General features: G+C 44.0%; 3 protein-coding genes across 3 annotated transcripts in view; 2 read left to right on the top strand and 1 right to left on the bottom strand.

Moving 5' to 3' along the window:
- Positions 1-23,010, bottom strand: part of LOC139339495 (E3 ubiquitin/ISG15 ligase TRIM25-like) — a 308,448-nt gene that overhangs the window by 103,461 nt on the left and 181,977 nt on the right. The window lies entirely within an intron of this gene.
- slc7a8b (solute carrier family 7 member 8b) lies at positions 1,546-8,256 on the top strand. The gene is made up of 12 exons (XM_070973282.1): positions 1,546-1,668; positions 2,109-2,336; positions 3,291-3,495; positions 4,295-4,446; positions 5,098-5,223; positions 5,949-6,102; positions 6,243-6,366; positions 6,650-6,753; positions 7,259-7,355; positions 7,456-7,605; positions 7,857-8,034; positions 8,144-8,256. The coding sequence occupies exons 2-12, from the start codon at positions 2,180-2,182 to the stop codon at positions 8,230-8,232; spliced, it is 1,536 nt and encodes a 511-aa protein (XP_070829383.1). The 5' UTR covers positions 1,546-1,668; positions 2,109-2,179; the 3' UTR covers positions 8,233-8,256.
- Positions 10,251-23,002, top strand: ap1g2 (adaptor related protein complex 1 subunit gamma 2). The gene is made up of 22 exons (XM_070973281.1): positions 10,251-10,390; positions 11,038-11,240; positions 11,732-11,856; positions 12,298-12,439; positions 12,818-12,914; positions 13,021-13,097; positions 13,264-13,359; positions 13,929-14,009; positions 14,439-14,537; positions 14,633-14,688; positions 15,424-15,537; positions 16,259-16,399; positions 16,821-16,875; positions 17,463-17,585; positions 18,542-18,631; positions 19,108-19,235; positions 19,548-19,652; positions 19,810-19,951; positions 20,368-20,530; positions 20,726-20,877; positions 21,135-21,233; positions 21,568-23,002. The coding sequence occupies exons 2-22, from the start codon at positions 11,040-11,042 to the stop codon at positions 21,673-21,675; spliced, it is 2,394 nt and encodes a 797-aa protein (XP_070829382.1). The 5' UTR covers positions 10,251-10,390; positions 11,038-11,039; the 3' UTR covers positions 21,676-23,002.

Here is a 23,010-nt window from a genome sequence, read left to right as displayed (position 1 = left end):
CAGATTGTGATCATTTCCTTTTTGACACATTCAATTGAAATTAATTGAATTTAACCTCATCAGTTTCACTGATTTTTGTAAGTATCTGCTTATTCTGAATTTGATGCAGCAACATGTTTTAAACACATTTGGACAGGAGCAGCTAAAGACTGGGAAAGATGTGGAATGCTCCTAAAACACCTGTTTGGATCATTCCACAGGTAAACAGGTTGATTGGTAACAGGTGATAGTATCATGGTTGTATAAGAGATCTATTATGATTGCATTCTCTTTTTATTTACATTTTACACAGCATCCAAACAAATGTATTTGCAGTTAGTTTAAATGAGATGTCAGCATATTGTGACTTGTCCAGTGGATGTCCCTCTCTGATGACCATCCAATGGACCACAAGTTATCAATATTGTTGGCATTCTCAGCGCGCCCTGAACTAATGTGTGCAGATCAATGAAGTTAGACCTGGAAGGAACACTGTTTAGATTTATCTTGGTGTGACTGGATATTCATTATCTCACTCAGGAGCCTTTCTACTTCATTAGCACAGCTACAAGGCTCCTGTCAGATAACGTGTTATGATGTGGCACTGTATAATAAAACTGACTTAGTCATCAGTTCTGAACTCGACACATTAATGCAGTGTACAGCTGTGTTTGTGTCAGTGCGGCTGTCAGAATCAATTCAGCTCTAATAGATGCTGTAAAGGCACATAAATATGCTCCTCAATCACAGCTGACAGTGATCCTGCTCAATACAGTGTAATGCCAGCATGGCCATTTCTGCAGCCTAACACACTCCACCTCCTGACACTTATTTGTTCCACAGCCCTCATTCGCCATGCTTTACTTGAACATTACATTACTTGGTCTACGAGCGCAGGCCCACAAGCACGCCCTGTCTGGTCTTATCATGTTGCATACACTTGGTTGCACATATCTTAAAAGTTGCAGTTGCGTAGGATAGATGCACGAAACGGGACAAAAGAGGATTTAGATGTCTGTGCAAACATCAAATTTTGCCAGTGTTCGAGAATTAATCATGAATTTCTTGTGGCTTAAACTTAACTGCAATAAATTGAGAACAGTATACTCACACACTCTATAAAGCATTTCATATGCAAGTTTCAGAGTTTCCATTCTGGTTGATTTAAAGACAGCAAAGGTGCAGGAGTGCAGGTGGCCCTATAAATACCCATATATCTACCAATAAAATCGCTCCCCGTTAAATAAACAACAACAAAAAAGTTTTATGAGAAAGTCCAAATATAAGTATGATAAGCTGACACAAGTTTCCCAAAAGCCATAATTAGTAATTGCTCATCCTCTTGACTGTTAATGTGAACAGGTAAGCTGACAGAAGGTCGGTTTAGACTCATTGTTAACATTAGGTGTGTCACGACGAACTGTGTATCTGCATGTTGTGTGTTTAGTTAATGGAGAAATGACACTGTGGGGCCTGACCACAGGGGGTGGGGCCTGAGGCATGTTGACAATTTGGACTGCGTTGATTGGTTGAAAATAACTAGCTTTTGTATTTATCGAGGCTGTCAGCTGGGAGTCTTTTTGTTATCCGCGCGACACGGACCCCCGAGAGGATTAATGGCGAGCATGAAGTCCGTCACATAACCTGGAGCTTTGAGGGGTTTTTCAAGTCACCGCGGCTGCAGAGAAGGTGGGTGAACACTTAGGGCTGCTGGCTTAAGGTGAACACGGCGAAACAAAGAGCATGAGGGCAGTGCTGGGGGCTTAATTGCAAGTTCAGACGGTCTTGTTGGTCGCAGAGAAAAAAAAAAAACTCAGGCTGGTGCCGCCGCGAGCTATTTTACTCGGTGAATTTGAACTTGAATATCTCAACATTTAGCAGCTATTTTGAGCTCATTTTGCTTCATAAACTGAAGTTATTTCAAAGTCTGTTTGTGGTCACTAGAAACGCTTCCAGACACAGCCCCCCTCCCCCGGGGGGCACCGTGAAATATTAATGCTGGGTTTCTATGTTTGGCTCCACTTTAAGGTGGGCACCGCGTCTGTTGGGCTGAAGGAAAGTGGTGGAAAAAATACTCAGCAAATGTGTCTACTTTAATACTTTTTTTTTTTTTTTTTACATATTGGCAGGCTTAGTTGGGAGGCGCTGCCCTCGTCACCTGGACCACAAAAGACGGGGGACACGCTGGACGGGCTTCAGGATGACCGAGGGTCCGAGGAAGCGGAGCGGCAGCGGCGGCGGCAGCCAGTCCGAGAACCCAGACTCCAGGTCGGATGTGGGGAAAGATGCAGAAGGAAGCTCCGGGGTGGGTCTGAAAAAACAGATCGGCCTTGTCAGCGCCTGTGGCATTATAATCGGTAAGTTGGTCCATGTGGGGTTTCGCCTCACACATGTATTGTAAAGAAAATGGTGGTTTTATGTCAGTGCTTCACACTGCCATGCTTTATTCCCATAAGTGCTTGTTAGGTTTGAATGATGGCCTAAGACTGAGTTCAAAATGACAGTACCGTCCACTACATCCTTCATCCTTCCACTACAATTTCACCTTCAATGTCCAGCAGGTTGTTCTACAAGGCTACGTATGGTGTGAGAGTGTTTAAATCATGGCAACGTAATAATCAAAACATCATAATTTTAAAAAGGAATATTGGAAAGTAATGTTTTGACTGAATTATCTTCCCTTCCATAAAGAAAGTGTAGCTGCATAGAGCTGCATTGACTTTTAGAAATACAGCCACTGTCATTACACTGAGTGGATGAGCCCTGCTGACTGAAATCTCTCCCTCATTGTCTCTCTGTCGTTAATGCGGGACGTCCTCTGTGCACTCCCCCGAGTCATAGATGCTCTTTCATCGTCCTGAGTCCCTGCCAGTGTTCCACACATGCAGAGGGGGGGAAAAGGGTCAATAAAAAGCAATCTGTCTAACGGGTGTCCACCACTGTCAAGACTTAATTTACAATCACCGTCTGAAAGGATGGTTTTGGCGTGAGCGCTGCACATTGGAAAAGAAGCAGCCGTACCCTGGTTTCTGTGTTGGCCCGGTAATGATGTGCGGATTATTATGGAAAACTAAGAAACCTAACACAAACAAAGCCACACAAAACCCAACATGTGCAGTGTAGGAAATGGGGCGTCATGTGACAGGAAATTGTATGTTTCCCTTTATAGCCTGCAATCAGCATCCTTAAGCTTGTTTTTCATGCTGCTTTTCTCCCACTGTTGATGTGCACAATACCTGCAACGTGATATCTGCATCTGACCCTGTTTCTGGTTTGGTTCTTAATCTGCCCTCTGTTTTTAACTCACTCAGGCAACATCATTGGATCAGGGATTTTTGTGAGTCCTAAGGGGGTCCTGGAGAATGCTAGCTCAGTGGGTGTGTCCATCCTTGTTTGGGTTATCACTGGAGTTATCACAGCCATCGGTGCTCTCTGCTATGCTGAGTTAGGTGTGACCATTCCCAAGTCAGGGGGAGACTACTCCTACGTCAAGGACATCTTTGGAGGATTGGCTGGGTGAGAACAAACACTTTTTGTCTGATAATCAGGCTGGGATAAAAGCCCCTGTGTTCGCGCGTGTGTGTACGATTTAAAAATAGTCTCGCAGTGGAAGTATGAAAAGATGCTGGGCTGGCTGCTGCATGGATGAAAACAATACATGAACTGTACCAATGCTAACTGGGATCATCTCATTTTTCTATGGACACAAGCTTCAGAGTCCCAATCCTTTTCGGAGATACTGAAATCACATAATCTCCACAAAGGGGTTTTAACACGTGTTTGTGCTGACATGGTTTTCTTTTTTTAAAACTCTGTGTTCCGGTCCTGTGTAGTATTATGTCACATGATGCATAAAAGCAATCCTTAAAAAAGAAAAATTACACAGCAAGGTTGTAGCAAGCCTCCTGGAATTAATTAGAGTTTACAGTAAAGCTCCGCTCCCAGCCCTCCTCCACAATCATCCTCACCGTATAATTAAAAGCCTCTCCTAATGTAATTTTGTATTCCCAGCATCCCACAATGTCAATGACCCAGTTCCACTCATTTCTCTTGTCTTTAACAACAATGCTCCAGTGCTTTACTATAATGCACTTAGCAAACACGCTTAATTTCCTTTGTTCTCCATTACGTTTTGCTGTAATGAGGGCTAGCACTCTCACACACTAGTGTGTGTGTGTGTGTGTGTGTGTGTGTGTGTGTGTGTGTGTGTGTGTGTGTGTGTGTGTGTGTGTGTGTGTGTGTGTGTGTGTGTGTGTGTGTGTGTGTGTGTGTGTTGCTGTGTCTCTTTAACTTCCTCCTTTTTGTTGTCCCACAGCTTTCTACGTCTGTGGATTGCAGTGCTGGTCATCTACCCCACTAACCAGGCTGTGATCGCTCTCACCTTCTCAAACTACATCCTGCAGCCCCTCTTCACCTCCTGCCTCCCCCCAGACAATGCCCTACGTCTGCTGGCTGCCGTCTGCCTGCGTGAGTCATACAGTGAAACTCTACCTTAAATGGCTGCTGGTTGAGGTCTGTCCATTCACAGATAGAGATGTAGAAGCCTCCATTACAAACTGGAGGCATGGACTCACAGCAACCTTTTATAGGGCCTTTTAAAATGTTACTTGTGCAGCCCATTATCTTGCACAGCTGGAACATGAACTGAACTTCAGGTGGAACTTCTGTCATGTCCTCCAGTTTCAACCAGAGGACGAGCTTCTTTGTTCAGTCAAATGTTTCCTCGCTCACTTGTGTTGTTCCTGAGGGCTTATTCTGAAAGACTTCAGGCTGCAGCAATAACCACATTTATTGAATCAGGCAAATGTATTCAGTTATAACAGCACAAGGTGAATTAGCTATTTAAAAGCCTGTTTACCTGTTTCTATGCTACATTCATCCTGTTCTTCTCTGAGCTCCCAACATGAAGTACTTTTTTTAATTCAGAAAATTGATTGATCTTTTACACATTTTTTTTTCATCCCACCAAACTATGAAATCAAATCCATTTCCTCTGCAGCGTGAGCCAGACGACTACTGTCTCATAATATGTAAAATGTTTCTCTGTCTGACTCAAGAATTGAGCTTTTTTTCATGTTTGTCAATATCACTCAAGCTTTTCTTCCGTGGTCCTTTCAGTGTTACTGACGTGGGTGAACTGCCACAGTGTGCGCTGGGCCACATGTGTCCAAGACGTCTTCACTGCTGGCAAGCTTTTGGCCTTGGGCCTCATCATAATCATGGGTGTCGTCCAAATATGCAAAGGTGGTATTTCCTCCCTGGCAACATGTCTCAAAATCTTTTAGTTTCTTACTGTCTGTCTCTTGCTTGTTTTGGCTTTTAGCCTTTTTTTGTTGTTTCTTTTAATTGAAGCAGCATCAACTCAAGTTGCATTTTTTGTGAACAGTTGAACTGAAGAGTGATGTTTCATTTAAATCGTATTCAGAGGTCTGACGTGGTAAACCTGTCCAGTATTTCTGAATAAATATGTAGTTTTTCTCTTATTTCTTGTGAATCATCTCATGACAAAATAGAGGAAGCTGCAACATTAGCTACCATCATGATATAGCCCCCATGGGCCTCTTATGGGATTTATGATTCCAATGTGAAAAAGGGTTGACTACTAAAATGGTGACTGCAGCTTCTTTAATTGCTGTTCCCATCAATGAGATTTCTGCATAAGAATAAATATCTCTAGATTTCAACAAAGTAAATACTTTATAAGGCATTCTTAAAACTGTCAATGTAAAAACCTAAAAACAAAATATCAGAATATTGGTCATAACCAGGAAGATAAAGAGTGTGTTGATGAATTGTATTGTGAACACATTTTAAATCTCAGAATCCATAATCAAAAGGCAGCCATCTGTATTGCAATAAGTATTGCATGTTGTGTTTGGTGCCCCCTGCTGCTCAGATTGTGGTAGTGAAAAGAGGTTCACAGCATGTTGAATGTTCCTGAAATCTGACGTATGTGTGATGGTTCACAGGTCACTACTACTGGTTGGAGCCAGCACACGCCTTCGAGACGTTCAGAGACTACGATGTTGGTCTGATAGCTCTGTCCTTCCTACAAGGCTCCTTTGCTTATGGAGGCTGGAACTTCCTCAACTACGTCACAGAGGAGCTAGTTGACCCATACAGGTAACAAAACACACAAACGATGAAACCAAAAATTTCACATGTTCACTCAGATCTTAATCAGGTTTTTCTGTGGCAACATCAGAGCTGGGTCACGGAAATGGCTGCTGTACCATGAACCATCTTGTCTTTCATCCTCCCAGGAATCTACCTCGTGCAATCTTCATCTCAATCCCCGTGGTCACCTTTGTTTACGTGTTCGCCAACGTGGCCTATGTCACAGCCATGAGCCCGCAGGAGCTGCTGGCCTCCAATGCTGTGGCGGTGGTGAGAAAGCCCACAATGACTCAAATCTGAGTGTGTGCGTGTGTGTGTGTGCTTAGAAGCTCAGAGTTTGTAATCCCTTTGAATGGAGTAGCTGTGCAGCCCAGCAGCCGTTTAGAGGATCCACATTGATCTGACACTTGCTGCTTGAGTCTGTCGACCTGTTGTAGTGTTTTGAAATGTTCTGATTCGTCGCTGTTATGTATGTGTTTGAACTGTGTACTTGTTTTTTTTCCTCCTCCTCTTCTCTCTCTCTCTCTCTCTCTGCTCCTGATATTTCTCCCAGACATTTGGAGAGAAATTGCTAGGCGTAATGTCATGGATCATGCCCATCTCTGTGGCACTCTCCACCTTCGGGGGGGTCAATGGCTCCCTCTTCACGTCGTCGCGGTCAGTTTGTCCTCTCCCCCTACGGTCCTCCCTCTCTTCTCACTCCAGCTCCTGTGGTTGCTGTGCTTTCTCTTTTTTGTTTGTTTTCTCTTGCTCCCATGCTGTTTTTGTGTCTGTACCTGTAGATGTTCATGGGGAAACAAGGTGAAAGGGTAAAAATGAGAAGCTTGACAGGAGTAAAATGCATTACGGTGTTAATACTCATCTTTGCATTGTTGGGAAAGAGCCTGAATCCAAAACTCAATTTCCTCCACGTACATATTTGACTCCCCTCAGCCAATCCACTTGACCAGTAACATATCCAAAAGTACTGAACCCATTGTACTCCTGTTTTGGTCCATTTTTCACCCCGCAATTGCCACTTCTGCAGCTGCTTCTGCACTGGTGCTTCCTTGATCACCCGAGCAGTGCGTCTCCTGAGCCGTTCCCTCAGCTGTGCACATGGTGAGCGAGTACCAGCTGGCTCTGCTCTCAGGACTCAACTGTCTTTGCTTCTGTCTCTCAGGCTATTTTTCGCCGGAGCGAGGGAAGGCCATCTCCCACGTCTGCTGGCCATGATCCACGTCACACGCAGCACTCCTATCCCAGCTTTACTGTTCACCGTGAGTCTGAACAAAAACACTGAAACTCTTTGTCCATTGTGTCATCTCTGTCCTCACCTTGTGCAGAAGTGAAGACTTTCTCCTGTCTCACCACATTTAGCTGATCTCCACTTTGCTGATGCTGTGCACCAGTGACATTTACACCCTCATAAACTACGTGGGTTTCATCAACTACCTCTTCTATGGCGTCACTGTTGCTGGGCAGATTGTGCTGCGCGTCAAAGAGCCCGACATGTATCGACCCATCAAGGTAAAGACACAGACAGACCAACTTCATGTGGACATTTGTCACCCAACATGCAGAAAATTGTGATTGCCATAACATAATAACAACACAAATGTTCAAATCAGTGTTTCATCCATGAGCACAAGACTGCACATCCAAAATGTATTGATGCTTGTTAAATGATGTGACTGCATTTTTTTTTTTTTTTAACTTTAAACTTTAAACACGTCTGAAGTAATAATTGAGTCTTTACAACACTGACCCTCATCCTCCAGGTGAGCCTGGTCTGGCCCGTGATCTACCTGCTGTTCTGGGCCTTCCTGCTGGTCTTTTCCCTCTACTCTGAACCACTGGTGTGCGGTATTGGTCTGGCCATCATGATGACAGGCGTCCCTGTATATTTCCTGGGAGTCTACTGGGAAACCAAGCCACAGTGGTTTGATATTGCCATTGGTAAGGCAACATCCCGGTGTCTTACATAAAAGATGTTGGGACTTTGAAGTTGGAAATGTGTCCTTTTGAGTTTAAAAACTAACTTAATTTCCCCTGTCACTGTATCTAGGTAAAATGACTCATCTGTGCCAAAAGCTCTGTTCAGTGGTCTACCCGGTCATGGAGGAGAACCCCGAGCCCCTTGCGCCTCAAGAATGATGGAGGGGGAGAGGATGGAAAAAGCCTGCCAACGGCTGATTGAACGATTGAACATGTACTTAAACAAATACAATGTCTCACACTCTGTTTGTGAAGGGGGAGGCGCTTGGAGAGGTTAGCGTACACAGTCACTTGTTATTCTATAGCACTGGATTTACTTGCTCTGTCTTTGACTGGCCTGAACCCTGAACACTGTTATTTCAGTGTCTATGGAACACTGAAAGTATTTTTTCACCTTTATCACTGAAAACTTTGTTGTTTGTGAGGCAGTGGGGAAAATATTTTAATATGCAAGTTGTATGTATCGTTCAATCTCTGTGTGTTGTTTATATTATCACGTCGCTATTGTAACACTAAAATGAAAATTTAAAGGTGGTTTAATGTTTGTTTTTTTAATTCTCGATGGATTCGTAACATCTTTATGTGCCAAATTGTATTAATAATTCCCTCAAAATGTTCTCCTTTGAGTACAGACAGAAGAGGCAAATTTGTATTTGGAGAGCAAATGTTTGTCCTGTCAGTCAGATCTCAGTTCCTGAAACGTTCCCACAGTCGGGTGTGTAGCATGTGGTGAACATATACTTGATTTCTCTCCGATCATCTTGGGGTTTTCTCTGGTATTTTTATCACCGGAATTATGTTTTTGACAGGTTGAATACCTGTCAGAAACGATATTGGGATGCCCAGTTGTCCTCCTAATATCCCTCACTGTGTTGTATCGCGCTGCATATACTGCAGCGGTGTTGTGCCGTCTGCTGCGCCTCCTCATTAATGTTTCATCTACCTGTTGGAACACCTGACGTAGAAGGGGAGGAGTCCACGCACAGTGAGCGATCAAATTGCGGAAGTCCTGGGCAGCTATGACGAGCCTCATTGGGTCGAGATGTCACATTACCCTAAATAAGACAGGAAAATGGTTGGATTTGTCTTCAAAATAAAAGCCTTTATCTTTATGAAGCCATGGTAAAGTATCTGTGCATTTATTTATATATTTAAAAATGCCCATCAACTACAATTGATGTAGAAAACTATGTATAACTACCCAAGGTAGTCCTCAAGGGTTATATTTGTACCTGAACAGTTTTCTACACAAGTAATCTTACTTGTCTATCTGCTGATGAAGCCTGAGACTTGGTTGAAAGCCCTGCAAAAAGATAGTGAGCAGATCTTAGGATTATTTCAAATCTTCTGAGACAGTGGGGTAAGAAGTCCTTTTCAGTGTAGACTCGACCTGTCACAACAGGCAACACACAGGTGTAAAGAATGACATTAATGAGGGCTTGCTGTTTCTGTAGATTCAGAAGTTTTAAAGACCAGAAGAGGTCTTTATACAGCCTGTATAAATGATACACGTTGGGCTTTTTTAAGTCACTGTTGGTTTTAGATACTTGTGTTTAGTTACTGAGATACTTTGAATAGAACAGAGCCATCATTAATAACATTGGATAATTAATAATAAATATTCATTAATAATTGTGTATTATGACAAATCAAAATGTCTGCTGTGAGGCCTGTTATTTTCCCAGAGAACGTGGAGGATGTATATGTTTGTGTAGGGAAATTTGTATGAAAGAAAGTATAACTAGACAATCAAATTGATAAAATAGCATAGAAAATAGTGTATGTCATATATTCTTATTTCAAGTTTGACATTTCTCAGACAGGTGGAGTTCTGCTGGGGGAATTTTGATACTTCTTCCAGTATTTCCTGGCTATTTCCAAATAAGCTGTACTGGTGAGGCAGCTACAACAATACCCTGCAATGCCCTAGAACTGACATACCTAAATCAAATCAATGTGTTATTAATTGACCCGGTGCGTTCCTGCATGTCACAAAGTCTCATATGAAAATGGTATATGATGAGTAATGCAGTAGGCCTTCCTCAGAGTGATACATCACTGCCAGTTCTCTTAAATTATGTCTGATTTTAACAGCAATCTAAATATCTTTTCAACAGTATTTACAAAAGCAATATAGCAATGTGTTTTATTTTGAAAGCGCTTACAGGAAGTGGTGTGATTACTTTTCTCCTGCTGACACTCCATGGACACACAGTGTTTGGGTGCTCAGCCGACTGACCGCTGCCGTGTGTTGGAAGGGGTCCGGCTGAACCGGTTTACTTTGTCAAATACTGGCGACTCTCTGCGCAGTGAAAAGGTACGTCGTTATTTTTGGAGCTGAAGCCATTCACACAGACAGTCTGTAATGCTAACTCTGCTAGCTGTTTAGCTCCACAGTCTGTCACTGAGCAGGCTTGACAGCATCTGCAAGGTTAGCTCAGCTCGGTCAGTCGGCTAGCCGCTGCCTCGTTTCACTGACCTGCATCATCGACCGGGGGAGTGTCATGCTAACGCGGTAGTTATCTCGTTATCTAAAATGTATTTTTACAACGTCGAGAAGTAATATCAATGCAGACAATTGACAGCAACTTTCTCGTTAGCCAGCTTTGGGAGTGAATAGCGGTTAAATGAGTTTACCTCACTTGTTACCACGCTTGAAGTTGTCTCAACTGTTTTTTGACATGTACACACTTTAGTTGTTTGTTTTACTGAAAGTTCAGCTCTTCTACAGATGTGTGATAGCGTGGTTCCAGCTTTGTCATTGCTTACACACACCTGGAGGCTTTTCAGGAACAGGAAGTGAAACCAGGTACACTGCAGCCCTGCATAGATAAGTACTTTGCTCTCTGTTAATGTTACGTTTTGTCCATGACACCATATGCACACATCCACCCACCCTCCCACACACACACACACACACACACACACACACACACACACACACACACACACACACACACACAGCCATGTCTCCATCAGTACCCCTGCAGGAGATGATCCGGGCCATCAGGTCAGCCAGGACGCAGTGTGAGGAGCGAGGTGTCATCCAGAGGGAGTGTGCAGCCATCCGGGCACAGTTCAGACAGTCCGACAATGGGGGGCGATCGCACAACCTGGCCAAGCTGCTCTACGTGCACATGCTGGGCTACCCTGCTCACTTTGGTCAGGTGAGGGGATTTGGCTAATGCCTGTCATGGGTTTGCTTGGGTTAATGGGGCTAGCGGGGTGAGAAGCCATCATGCAGCTGCAGGATCTGGGTTCAGTTCATCGCTGAATAGTGGCCCAGTCCCAATGTCCAGCCCTGATGCCTCACAGACATCATCTGTGTGCTCAGCAAAAGCTGCAATGCATGATGGAGCTCACTGTAGGTAGTACATCATGCCAAATATGACAAGCTTTAATATTAGTCATATTGTTGCTATGTGCATTAACTTCCCCTGTCAGTAGAGTACTGTGGATTGTGTTTAATTCCCTCAAGCAAAGTCTGCAGCATTGTCAAAAAAAAAAAAAAAACTGGGCCACTGACTCCCTCCCAACTCCGAGGCTGCTGCTCTGAAGATGAGTCTGACCGCCGCATGGAGTTGGAAAAGAGCAGAAAATGTCCTGGGGGCCATCAGTGGTGTCACTGCATTTACCAGAGTGTTGCTCTTCCTGCTAGATGGAGTGTGTGCGCATGATAGCCAGCCCTCGCTACAGTGAGAAGCGCGTGGGGTATCTGGGCGCCATGATGCTGCTGGATGAGAAGCAGGATGCCAGCTTGCTCATCACTAACTCCATCAAGAAGTAAGGACGCCCGCTTGAACCTGAAATCCTGCTCGAGGAAACATTAGCCACTACTAGCATAGCAAAGCCAAATGTTCAGTCGGTGGTTGAGTTGCATTGTGGGTCATGTAGGTGCCAGGTTTTGACAAGGGAGAAGATACATATCATTATATATGATTACAGCTGTGTTACAGTATGTCATCAAGCGTTGTTTTGTCTTTATTCACCAGTTATGGATGCTTCATGTGAGAAATCACAGTTGTTGACAAACACTTAAAATGTATCTGTTTACAACTATATTATACTGTGTAGTAGCAGCTAATGAATGCTAAATATTGGGGAGGGTTATCAGTACACACACACACACACACACACACACACACACACACACACACACACACACACACACCAGCCAACCAACCAACCAACCAACCAACCCTGTCATATGTGTGTGTTTTCCAGTGACCTCTCTCACAGCAACCAGTATGTGCAGTCTCTGGCCCTGTGCACACTGGCCTGCATGGGTTCAGCTGAGATGTGCAGAGATCTGGCACCAGAGATTGACAGGCTGCTCCGAGCCTCCAACTCCTACATAAAGAAGAAGGTGGGGACCTACACCTCCTCTTTTTTCAGTAGCGCTCAACAAAATTATAGAGAAGTGATCTCAATGAAATGTTGTAACCGTTTTAGAAGGGAGTGAATAACAGAAATTATGTTGGGCCTCTAAACAAGGCAAACAACATGACTAAAACACGGTGCTCTTTTCAAAGATACTATGAGTTATTATTTATCATGTGTGTATCATTTGTGCACTTTAACCATGAGCATGATGTAGTGTTTACTTATCAGCATCTCTTTAAAAGCAGTTGTTGGACACAGATTTCCCTCCTTTGTCAGCAGTAAGACAAGCAGCATCCCTCTGTCAGCTGTTCAGGGTAGCGATGATGTAACGGTGCTGATGACCTCCCCTCTGTCCCTCCAGGCTGCTTTGTGCGCTGTTCACATTGTGAGAAAAGTTCAGGATCTGGGGGAGCTTTTCGCACCTGCAGCTCGCTCCCTACTTTCTGAGAAGAACCACGGTCAGTCGATCTGCCCTCATGACACGCCGCAGTAAGACGATTACCGCTTTGTTTCACTTGTCACATTTTCCAGTGATTCCTCATGGGTTTATGTGTTTATTTGTAGGTGTGTTACACGGTGCTGTGGTGCTCATCACAGAGCTGTGTGTGCGCAGTCCGGAGACACTGGAGCGGTTCAGAAAGGCACACACACACACACACACACACACACACACACACACACACACACACACACACACACACACACACACACACACACACAAACACACACTCAATCATCTGACAGCTTCTGTGTCTCTCTACTCTGTGTCTCTGGGTTGTAAATGTGTTTGTGCTGTGTGTATCTCAGACAGTGCCGGATCTGGTTCAGATCATGAAGGGTCTGGTCATTTCGGGTTATTCTCCAGAGCACGACGTGGCGGGAATCAGCGATCCCTTCCTCCAGGTCAGTCCACTGAGGCTCCGCTCGGTTCCTCTACAGCAGGGGTGGGCAAACTGTTCCACAAAGGGCCGCTGTGGCTGCAGGTTTTCTTTCCAACCAATCAAGAGCTCACAGTTTGACCAATCAGCTGTCTGAAGAGTGAGATCAGTTGATTGAATGAGTCAAGTCTGGTGTGCTGCTGCTTGGTTGGAAAGAAGACCTGCAGCCACAGTGGCCCTTTGTGGAACAGTTTGCCCACCCCTGCTCTACAGTATCGTTCAGCATGTTGCTGCACTGCGTTACACTGACTACAGAGCAGTTCACTCTTAAGAGACAGCTGTTGTTTTAAATCAAGTATAATTCTCTATTTTCCTGAATCTGTGACATCAATCGATTTGACCTTATTTTATTTTATAACCAGGAACTTTGAGCGCTGAGGGGAAATTTAAAATCAAAACTTGTGTTAATATTTTTCCTTTCTCACTCACTAACTCACACAGATTTATCTCTCATCCATCCTCTTATTTCTGCTGATTCTCTGCACCAGAATAACTTATCTTCCATCTGTTCACCCTCGCTGCCTCCATCTTCAGGTACGCATCTTGAGGTTGCTGAGGATTCTGGGTCGCAACAACGAGGGAGCCAGTGACGCCATGAACGACCTGCTAGCTCAGGTCCAATCTTTTCTTTCATTTACGCCATTAATAACTGTTAAATGTAGTTTCTCTTATTTTTCTGTTCATTATAAGCAGTTATCAAGAACTGTTTCATTATCTACATCCCTTCTTCTGTTGATGAAGTGTCTGTAGGTGTCGCTCCATTCTTTGTTCAGCCATCACGAGCATCACTGCTCATGCTGACTACTCAGTCAGTCACCCAGTTCGTCTTAATCCAAATAAACTGGAACATGTAGAGCACATCACTTCCTGTGCACCAGAATATGTCCCTCTGGAAAGACTTACCTCAAACCAATGAATCACTTAATCACAGAGAGAAGCAGAGCAGATCCAAAAAAGGTCACAGACCTTTAATATCCGCTGTAAATGTATGTTGTTGGGTGACTCATGCACTGACTAATGGCGAGTGTTTGACTTGCCATACAGGTGGCGACCAACACCGACAGCACTAAGACTGTGGGCAATGCTGTGCTGTATGAGACTGTTCTGACTGTGCTAGACATCAAATCAGAGAGCGGACTCAGGGTGAGATGCCGGCAGCGCTGCTCACTGTAGTTAACCACGTTCATACACAAGAATAACATGTTCATTAATGGATGCACATTCGCTTGTCATCACAGGTTCTGGCTGTGAACATCCTGGGAAGATTCCTCCTGAACAATGACAGGAACATTCGGTTGGTGCTGTTTTCCTTCCCTCCTTCCTCTCTTGGTTCTCTGGTTCATTTCGCCATTTTTTTCCATTCCACAAGGCTCACAGCAAACTCAATGCAGCCAGAGAGAGAGAGAGGCCTCCCAGCAGGCTGTTATCAGCCTGAGCTCACTAATCACTTTCCCTGGAGCCATAGAGCCACACCAGAAGGTCACTGTCTGTCTGTTCATGCTGATCTCTTCATTTTGGGCCTTGTCATTGTTCATCAGGCAGTGTGGAGACCTGTAACAGGTTCCTTGGGGTTTTGCACTGCTCCTATTTTTCTGGTTTGTCTCAACAGGGAACATGTGGTGGGGCAGGTCTGTTGGGTTTTTACCTGTGGGGCCCCTGAATCTCACTGTGCCTGTGTGACAGTAATAGGGCTGGTTTATTCCTGTGAGCCCTGCCCGGGTAGATAACATCTCTCCTGTGCACGCATAAATAAATCAGTTCACAAGACATTGCAGGTGGAAAGATGAATTATTTATCTCGCCATGTTGAGAGGAAGTCAAGTTTGTACAGCACTGTCAGTTCATCTTGGTTGCTCGCTGATTGTTAGAAATAGTTTTAGTGAAAATAAAATGTTTAGTTATTAAATATATTCTGCAACACAACACAGTTTATCTGCTTGTAGATTAAGCCTCACAGCACATCATCACGCTGCAGTATGAAGCTTAAAACATGACATCTTTGTTTCTGGCTCTTCTGTATGCGTCTCCAGGTACATCGCCATGATCTCTCTTCAAAAGATTGTTGGGACAGACCACAATGCAGTGCAGCGCCACCGGGGAACCATCGTGGACTGCCTGAAGGACCAGGACGCCTCTGTCAAGCGGTAAGTGTCACCTCTTCTCTGCTTGTCAGGCACAGCTGTCACACCACAGATGTTCAGTAGACCTGACACTGTGAGGTCACGCTTTCCCCCCGCTTTACTCCCTGATGTGTGTTTTGGGACAGTCAGATTTATAAAAAAGGTTCAGAGATCACTTCATTTTGAAATGGAAATCAGTCATTTTTTTCTAAATGTGTAAAACCACCCTGAAAGTTTGATGTCTTTATTTTATGTTTGGGACATTTCCTGCTGCCAAAAGTAATAATTTGATGCTTTGTGGATTTCTGTAAATAGATTAATACAGAAACACTTGATCCCTTGTTGTGGTACAACTGATCAAGATGATATATAAGCGCTTTTACAGTATATGACATGATTACCTGCCTTGTGATAATGTCAGTATTGAGGACACAGCATCATAGTCCTACTAATGAAGCAACACTTAATGGATCCCCGTGGATATGTTCTCCTTATATGGAGAATATATACTTGACCTTATTTGTTCAGCCCCCTGTGGGCGCTAACAAGTCAGTGTCCAAAAGGACAAGGACCAAATTGAGAATGTTGATGGATGCAGAGACATTGAGTGCGTGAACGTTCATTTTCTGCAGCATAAAGCTATGTATACTCCGTTGAGAACACGCTGACCTCAACACAGAGTGTCATTTTAAAGGTATGCATGCACAGATTTACCAGCATGACTCGTCTCTGGCCATCTCCCCAGCCGTGCATTGGATCTCTCCTTGGCGCTGGTGTCTGCCTCCAACATCCGCTCCATGATGAAGGAGCTGCTCATCTTCCTCTCCTCCTGCCCCCCTGAGCTCAGGGCTCAAGCTGCCAGCGGCATATTCAACGCTGCAGAGAGGTGAGTGACACGCTGCAGACACGTAACGCACACATACACAGACCCCTGCATGCACGCACGCATAACGCTCATGCGCACGCCAATACGTTTAATGTGCTCTGTTGTTCCAAGCTGGGATTGGATAATATGAGCACTGATGTGATGCAGCTGATGAAGTGTTAAGGCTGTCACAAAAAAGTCTCTGTGCTTAAAATATACAGTATGTGTCTACATGTCTCACTCGGTGTCTGTCCCCTGTCTCTCTTAGTGGCACTGTGACCATGAATAGCCTTCTCTGTTTCTACTGTATATCTCTGCCACTTGATGCACTTTGGTTTTGTGTGTGCGTATATGAGTAGCAGGAGGACTCAGATGGATTTGTGTGCATCTGACTCAGCCTCAAGCACCACTGAGCGTGTGTGTGTGTCTCTGTCTCTGTCAGGTATGCGCCCTCCCAGCGCTGGCACATTGACACCATCCTGCATGTCCTCACCACGGTAAATACAGACTGAGCCACTTCACCCTGCCGCCTCTTACAGGAGGCCATCCCTCACAGCTCTTTTTAAGTCGTCCACTGCCACCATGGATGCTCGGTGCCTTAGCATAGACACCAGGGGCCACATGCATGAAGCCTGATATGAAATGATACATTTGACAGGAGACAGTTTATGCCTCCTCTGTGCAAACTTTAATACATGCAGCCCCAGGTCCTTACTAAGCCATTTATCCTGGGCTAATGCTTTCCATTTTGCACTCTGTTTCATCCTTACTTTTCATTTTGTGCTCCATCTAGGTAAGCGAATACATGAAAAGCTAATGCTTACACTAATCCTTTGCACTGTTCCCAAAAGGATGGAGTATATAGAAATGGGTGGAGATGTGGCTTAAATTAAAGCTTAATCCATGTCGATAAATGTGCTTTTTTTAATGTATATGAACTGCGATGGAAACAGCCCCCAAGTGAGGTCATTGTGTCTGGAAGGAAATGTAGGACGACCCAAATACTTGGGCCAGCTGTCTAGCTAATGGAGTTCAGAGTGTGTGAGTGTGCGCTTGTGTTTGACTCTGATCTCCACTCTGCCAGGCAGGGGGCGACGTGAGAGATGAAACGGTGCCTAACTTGATCCAGCTTATCACCACCGCCTCAGAGCTGCACTGTTACACTGTCCACAAGCTCTACAGGGCTCTGCTCACCGACATCTCTCAGGTGTGTGTGTGTGTGTGTGTGTGTGTGTGTGTGTGTGTGTGTGTGTGTGTGTGTGTGTGTGTGTGTGTGTGTGTGTGTGTGTGTGTGTGTGTGTGTGTGTGTGTGTGTGTGTGTGTTGTAGAGGGACTGGCTTTTTGGTCACTATAAATATTCCATCTGCTGCTCCATGCTGATCCTTTACTACTCAACATGCTTATCATACATTTAATAGAGTTCAAGATGTGATTAGGTTCATCATAGCAAGAATAAGTCTTCTGTTAAATGCAAAAACTCAGTATATCTGATTAAGTCAAGTTTTTTTGTGTCTTGAAGTAATAATAATAATAATGATAGTACAATATACTTATATAGCGCTTTTCAGGACACTCAAAGTAGAATGGAATTACTCTTTAATCAGAATAAATTAATCAAAACATGACAAAATACAATTTTACAATTTTGACTAGGCGTGACTCTTTAAAATGTGAAGAGCCCAGAGTGAAGCATAACTTTCATATTTCCCAGATCCTTAAATCCACTGAGAGTTTTTGGGCAGAAATTGTTACACAAACATCAGAGAGGGAAATCATGCCATTTCATTTTAGGATCATTTTGCAGTGCACAGAATGTGCAAAGCTCCAGACGTGTTCAGACGTTTTCATTAAAATAAGCGTGTGTGTCAGCCGTGAGGCAGAGCGAGCTGCTTTGGTTCCATGGCAGAGAGAATAGCTACGCTTTCAGTTTGAAACCGGCTGATGCAACCAGGTTTATTTTTGGAACCAAGTCGGATGAGCAGCCATGTACTCATCTGCACTGTGGTGCAGTTTCCCGTCTTCCACCACATTAGCTTCCAGTGAATTCAGGAAAACTGACCAACAAGCCAGTCTCCCAAACATGTCAACTGTTATCCTATGATTATATTTTGCTGTGAGTGTAATGTGCGTACAGTTGTGTGAGTGTAATGTTTGTCTGTGCAGCAATCCCTGGTGCAGGTGGCGTGCTGGTGTATAGGAGAGTATGGAGACCTGCTGCTGAGAGGAGACTGTCAGGAGACTGAGCCTGTTCAGGTACACAGAGCACCAGCACGGTGTTACAGGACTATACAAATTAGCATGAGATGTAATAGCTCAAGTCAGACTTCTACAACATGAAGTCCAGGGAAGAAGCAATCACACATTTTCATTGACAATGCTGTGCACGTTGCTTTGACACAATGCAGCAACTAGTGCTTAAAAAAACAAAAATAAAGGACTTTAACTGAAGGATTATTTATTTCAGGGCCGGGGAACATATACCATTTGATCCAGCCCATGAGACAATTCAGAAATACGACAAAGAATATTTTTTCAGTGTTTGTTTGGAATTCATAGAGATGAAGGAAAATATGATGAATACTTTAAAGCTCTGTGTCTTAATCATGCAGTAAATGTGATGTGTCATCAGCTAAATGGATGCTAGAAGCTACAACGTGCCATTTTTATCCCTAGCCTCAGTGCCATAAAAATGTGTTGGCAGCTCTCAGAGCCTGTACCCTCTTGATCAGGTCAGCGAGGACGATGTCCTCGACGCCTTGGAAACAGTTCTGCAGTCCCACATGTCGTCCCCGGCGACCAGAGGCTTTGCTCTCACTGCCACCATGAAACTGAGCACACGCATCAACGATAACGTGGAGTAAGAAACACTTGTGTCACTCCCAGCAAACAGTGACCATGTACTGTTAAAGCGCCGTGGCTTTAATTATTTCACTTATTTATTTAGTGTGTAACTCAGAAAGAACAAACAAATGTAGTGCAGTATTTGATTGGTTAGAAAGGTCTGTTGGTTTTCATACTTTGTTAGGAATTTTTAGCAGTTTCAAGGGTCTATCATCCAGTTTCAAGTTTTTTTTTAGAAAATACTCCCGATTGAGACATTTTCTGAATAGTTGCAGTTGTTTCTCAATCGTCCCCTGACTGCTGCTCTTTGCCTTCATGTCCCCTCCAGTCGCATCAGGAGCATCGTCAGCATCTACGGCAGCTGTATAGATGTGGAGCTCCAGCAGAGGGCAGTTGAATACAATGCTCTGTTCAAAAAATATGACCACATGAGGTATGCAACAGCATGATGAAGAAGTCAGCTGTTCCTGTTCCTTATGAAATCTGTTACTACATGAACAGTATTGATTCCAGTTTCAAGGATTTTTACTATCAGTAAACAAATGTTTTGTTGTGGTCATGAAGCTCTGAGATGTCCCCTCTTGCTGCAGGGCAGCAGTGCTGGAGAGGATGCCTGTGATTGAAAAGAACTCCCCGGGTCATACCAACGGAGAGCCAGCAGGGGAGTCTATCAAGGAGATCCAAGCACCCAAAGTCAAGCAGGGAGAGCTCCCCCAACAGCCTGCTAAGCAGGTATGTTACAATGACACGGATGCATGTTATACAATAGCAAGAGTCGAGACTAGACTTGTGACCTTTGTCTTTCCCGTCTCAGATTTTACTGATCAACTGTGATGTCACTGTATTGCTTTCAAGCGTCGTCAGGTCAGGCTCCGAGCTGACTGTGAAGCATGTATGAATCACTGTGTGTGTGCTTTTATATAAAGCAAACTGTGATGAAGCTTTTTCCAGTTAGTGTAGAGTGTGTTTGTTATACTGTACAGATGAATTTCGTTCAGTAACCATTCATATGTGGGTGCATTCAAATACCGTTCACACAGCCTCGCTGCTCTTTTCAAACGTTTGCTTTGAATATGCAGAGCAGCGTGTTCTGTTCCTCTTTGAGTTCAAACAGGCAGCTCTGTCCTCCTGTCTGTGCTTGTCCTCAGGTGTGTGATCTATTGGACCTGCTTGGAGGCTCTGAGGAGACTCTGCAGCCCAGCCCAGCCGTAGGAGGCACAGCAGCTGGCCTGACCACCAACACTACCAGCACTGCTGGAGGAGACCTCCTGGATCTGCTGGGCGGGTTAGAGCCTGTCCTTCTTGCACCAGGTCTGACCCTCACACACACACACACACTGGTTTAGACTGAAAGAGGAAAAGATTTTGGACATGAATGCAAAATGAGCAGGACTGAAGCTGAATCAGGCCATCAGATAATCTCCCTAAATCTCCTCCAGGGTTCATGTGTGTTTTTCCCTCAGTACTGGCTTTACACTAATGCAACATTTTATCTGTTCTCCGCAGCTCCCACAGTGCCGGTGTATGACAAAGATGGTGTGACGTTGACACTAAGTTGTGAGAAACAGTCAGACTCGGGCCTGACAGTCACACTAACAGCCTCTAACTCCACTGACTCAGACATCAGCAGCTTCACCCTGCAGGCTGCAGTGCCCAAGGTTTGTCCCACTACCTGTGATTAAACACACAGTCAGTACAGATACTGTCTGTAGCAGGGAAGCTCTCCCTGTCTGCATTGATTTTTGGCTGCCAGGGTGCACTAAAAGAAATCCATTTAGTGTATTTTCACATTTTAAGTGCTGTATCAGTATGTCGCTTTTAGAGTCCGTTTTCTCTGTGGCAGACATCAGTGCAGTAAATGGAGGCATGTGTTTCGGTGTTTCAAATTTCAAAGTTCCATTTGATCTTCCCCCAGAGTGTCCAGTTACACATGAAGGCTCCGAGTGGGGACTGTCTTCCTGCGCGAGGCGCAGCTAAGGTGACCCAGATGGTAGTCCTCAACAACCCAAACAAGGTGGGCTTGACTCACACTGACACAGAACTTTGAAGTCTGGTCTGTTCCACTGTGATCCATCCCTCTTTATATCAGCACAGGAGAAGATAAAACCCAAAATGAAAGCCTGAGTAGTAAAAGTTAGATCAGCTTGAAAAACGACTTTAGAATGAATTTTCACACTTTATCTCCGAGCTTTCACACAACTCCCACAAGCCTGTTGTCGTATTCGGCATCATAGCAAAGCATGTGCCAGCTTCAAATCTTGTGTTGTTGCTCCATTTCCAGCAGAGCCGCTTATAGCTCCATCACACAAAAACCTATCTATAAATCTAAATCCTTCCTCCCCCTCCAGGTGAACCTGAAGATGAGGGTCCGTATATCTTACAGCAGCCAAGGATCGACCTTTCAGGATACAGTCCAGATCGACTCCTTCCCTGGACTCAGTGCTGCAGGCCACTGACAGCGGCCATTCAGTCTGACGGGACTATGACAGCAGTCTGTGGATGAGTCAGCAGGCGTTGCCCCACATTGACGGGAGGTTTTTTTTCTGCTGTCACACCCTCTGCGCCACAGTCCAAGCTGCTGTTTCTTAAATTCCTGATTTTGTTGTTTTTATTGCTGAACAACACGGTTCTTTCACGGGAAATCACAGCTTCATACATGAACTCAGTCCCCCCCTCCTCTGGAATCCAAGCATAAATGTGACTGATGGCAAAAGCTTTGTAATATGCCAGCATTATATGGAAATACTAAAAATATTCAGTTTTTCAGGGTTTTTTGCAATGACAGCTGTCCCTAGAAACTTTATACCATCCAGGTTTTTAAGCTACCAAGCTGATTGTAGTTGATGGTTGATGTTTGACTCCATAGATATTTATTCATGTGGCTCCTGACACGGCACACATGCTCACTCCCTTTCAGCTGATTTCCTTTTTGAAATATTTGGCTTCAGTATCTCCACTTTGTTGAAAATCATCTTAACACTTACTAATGACCCACAACTATTATAAAATTCTCTAACCCAGTACACTTGATTTGACTGGGAAACCTAAGGACATGAATTTGAGACTGAAGGGCGTAGGATTTTAAACACAGCCGCGCATGTTGCGTTCACTTGTCTTCTGTTGCTCCTGTTTTTCACGCCTCATTCAGCTGAACAGTTTAGAGTATCTTGAGTATCCACCTCCTTATGAATTCCCTTGTGCCTTTCATCCTCTCAACAACTGACATTTTCTCATGCACTAAAAAAAATAAGATTTAGTTTTAGAGGTCAAGAAATTGTTTTAAATTTAAGTTGTAGTCATAAAAAAAAAATTTTATCCCTGCATTTCAAGCAACACTTGAGCCATGTCTCCTTGCTTGTTTACAGAGGCTCCTGAATTCTTTTATTTCCTGTAGACTGTAGTGATGCAGGAAGTAAAAAAAAAGGCATGATACTGTCTGCAAGATGTATATTTTACATATTAAGTATATGAGCACAATTACAAGAGATAGAAGTCTGGAAAATCTCTAGTACAACCCTTTGTTGTACAAGGACAAAAGTGGGCTGTAAAACATGTGTATTAGTGTAATTTCATAACATCCCATAATTATAGACCTCTATTAAAAACAACACTGGATGCTGGATGTCAGTAATGGTGCTCTTAATGGACTTCAGTGCAATCTCTGCCAGACTGTTTCAGATCACTACCTTAGCTAAAATGTAAAGAGAAGACCAGGATGAGTATTCTGTCTGTAAATCTTCTGTTTCATGTCATTTTCTAATAAAACAATCAGTTTTCAGAATCCTCAGCAG

Source organism: Chaetodon trifascialis, chromosome 11 (genome assembly GCF_039877785.1).
Source record: "Chaetodon trifascialis isolate fChaTrf1 chromosome 11, fChaTrf1.hap1, whole genome shotgun sequence".
NCBI lineage: Eukaryota > Metazoa > Chordata > Actinopteri > Chaetodontiformes > Chaetodontidae > Chaetodon > Chaetodon trifascialis.
The sequence above is the reverse complement of the archived record's forward strand: the minus strand, read 5'-3'. Positions and strand labels throughout refer to the sequence as shown.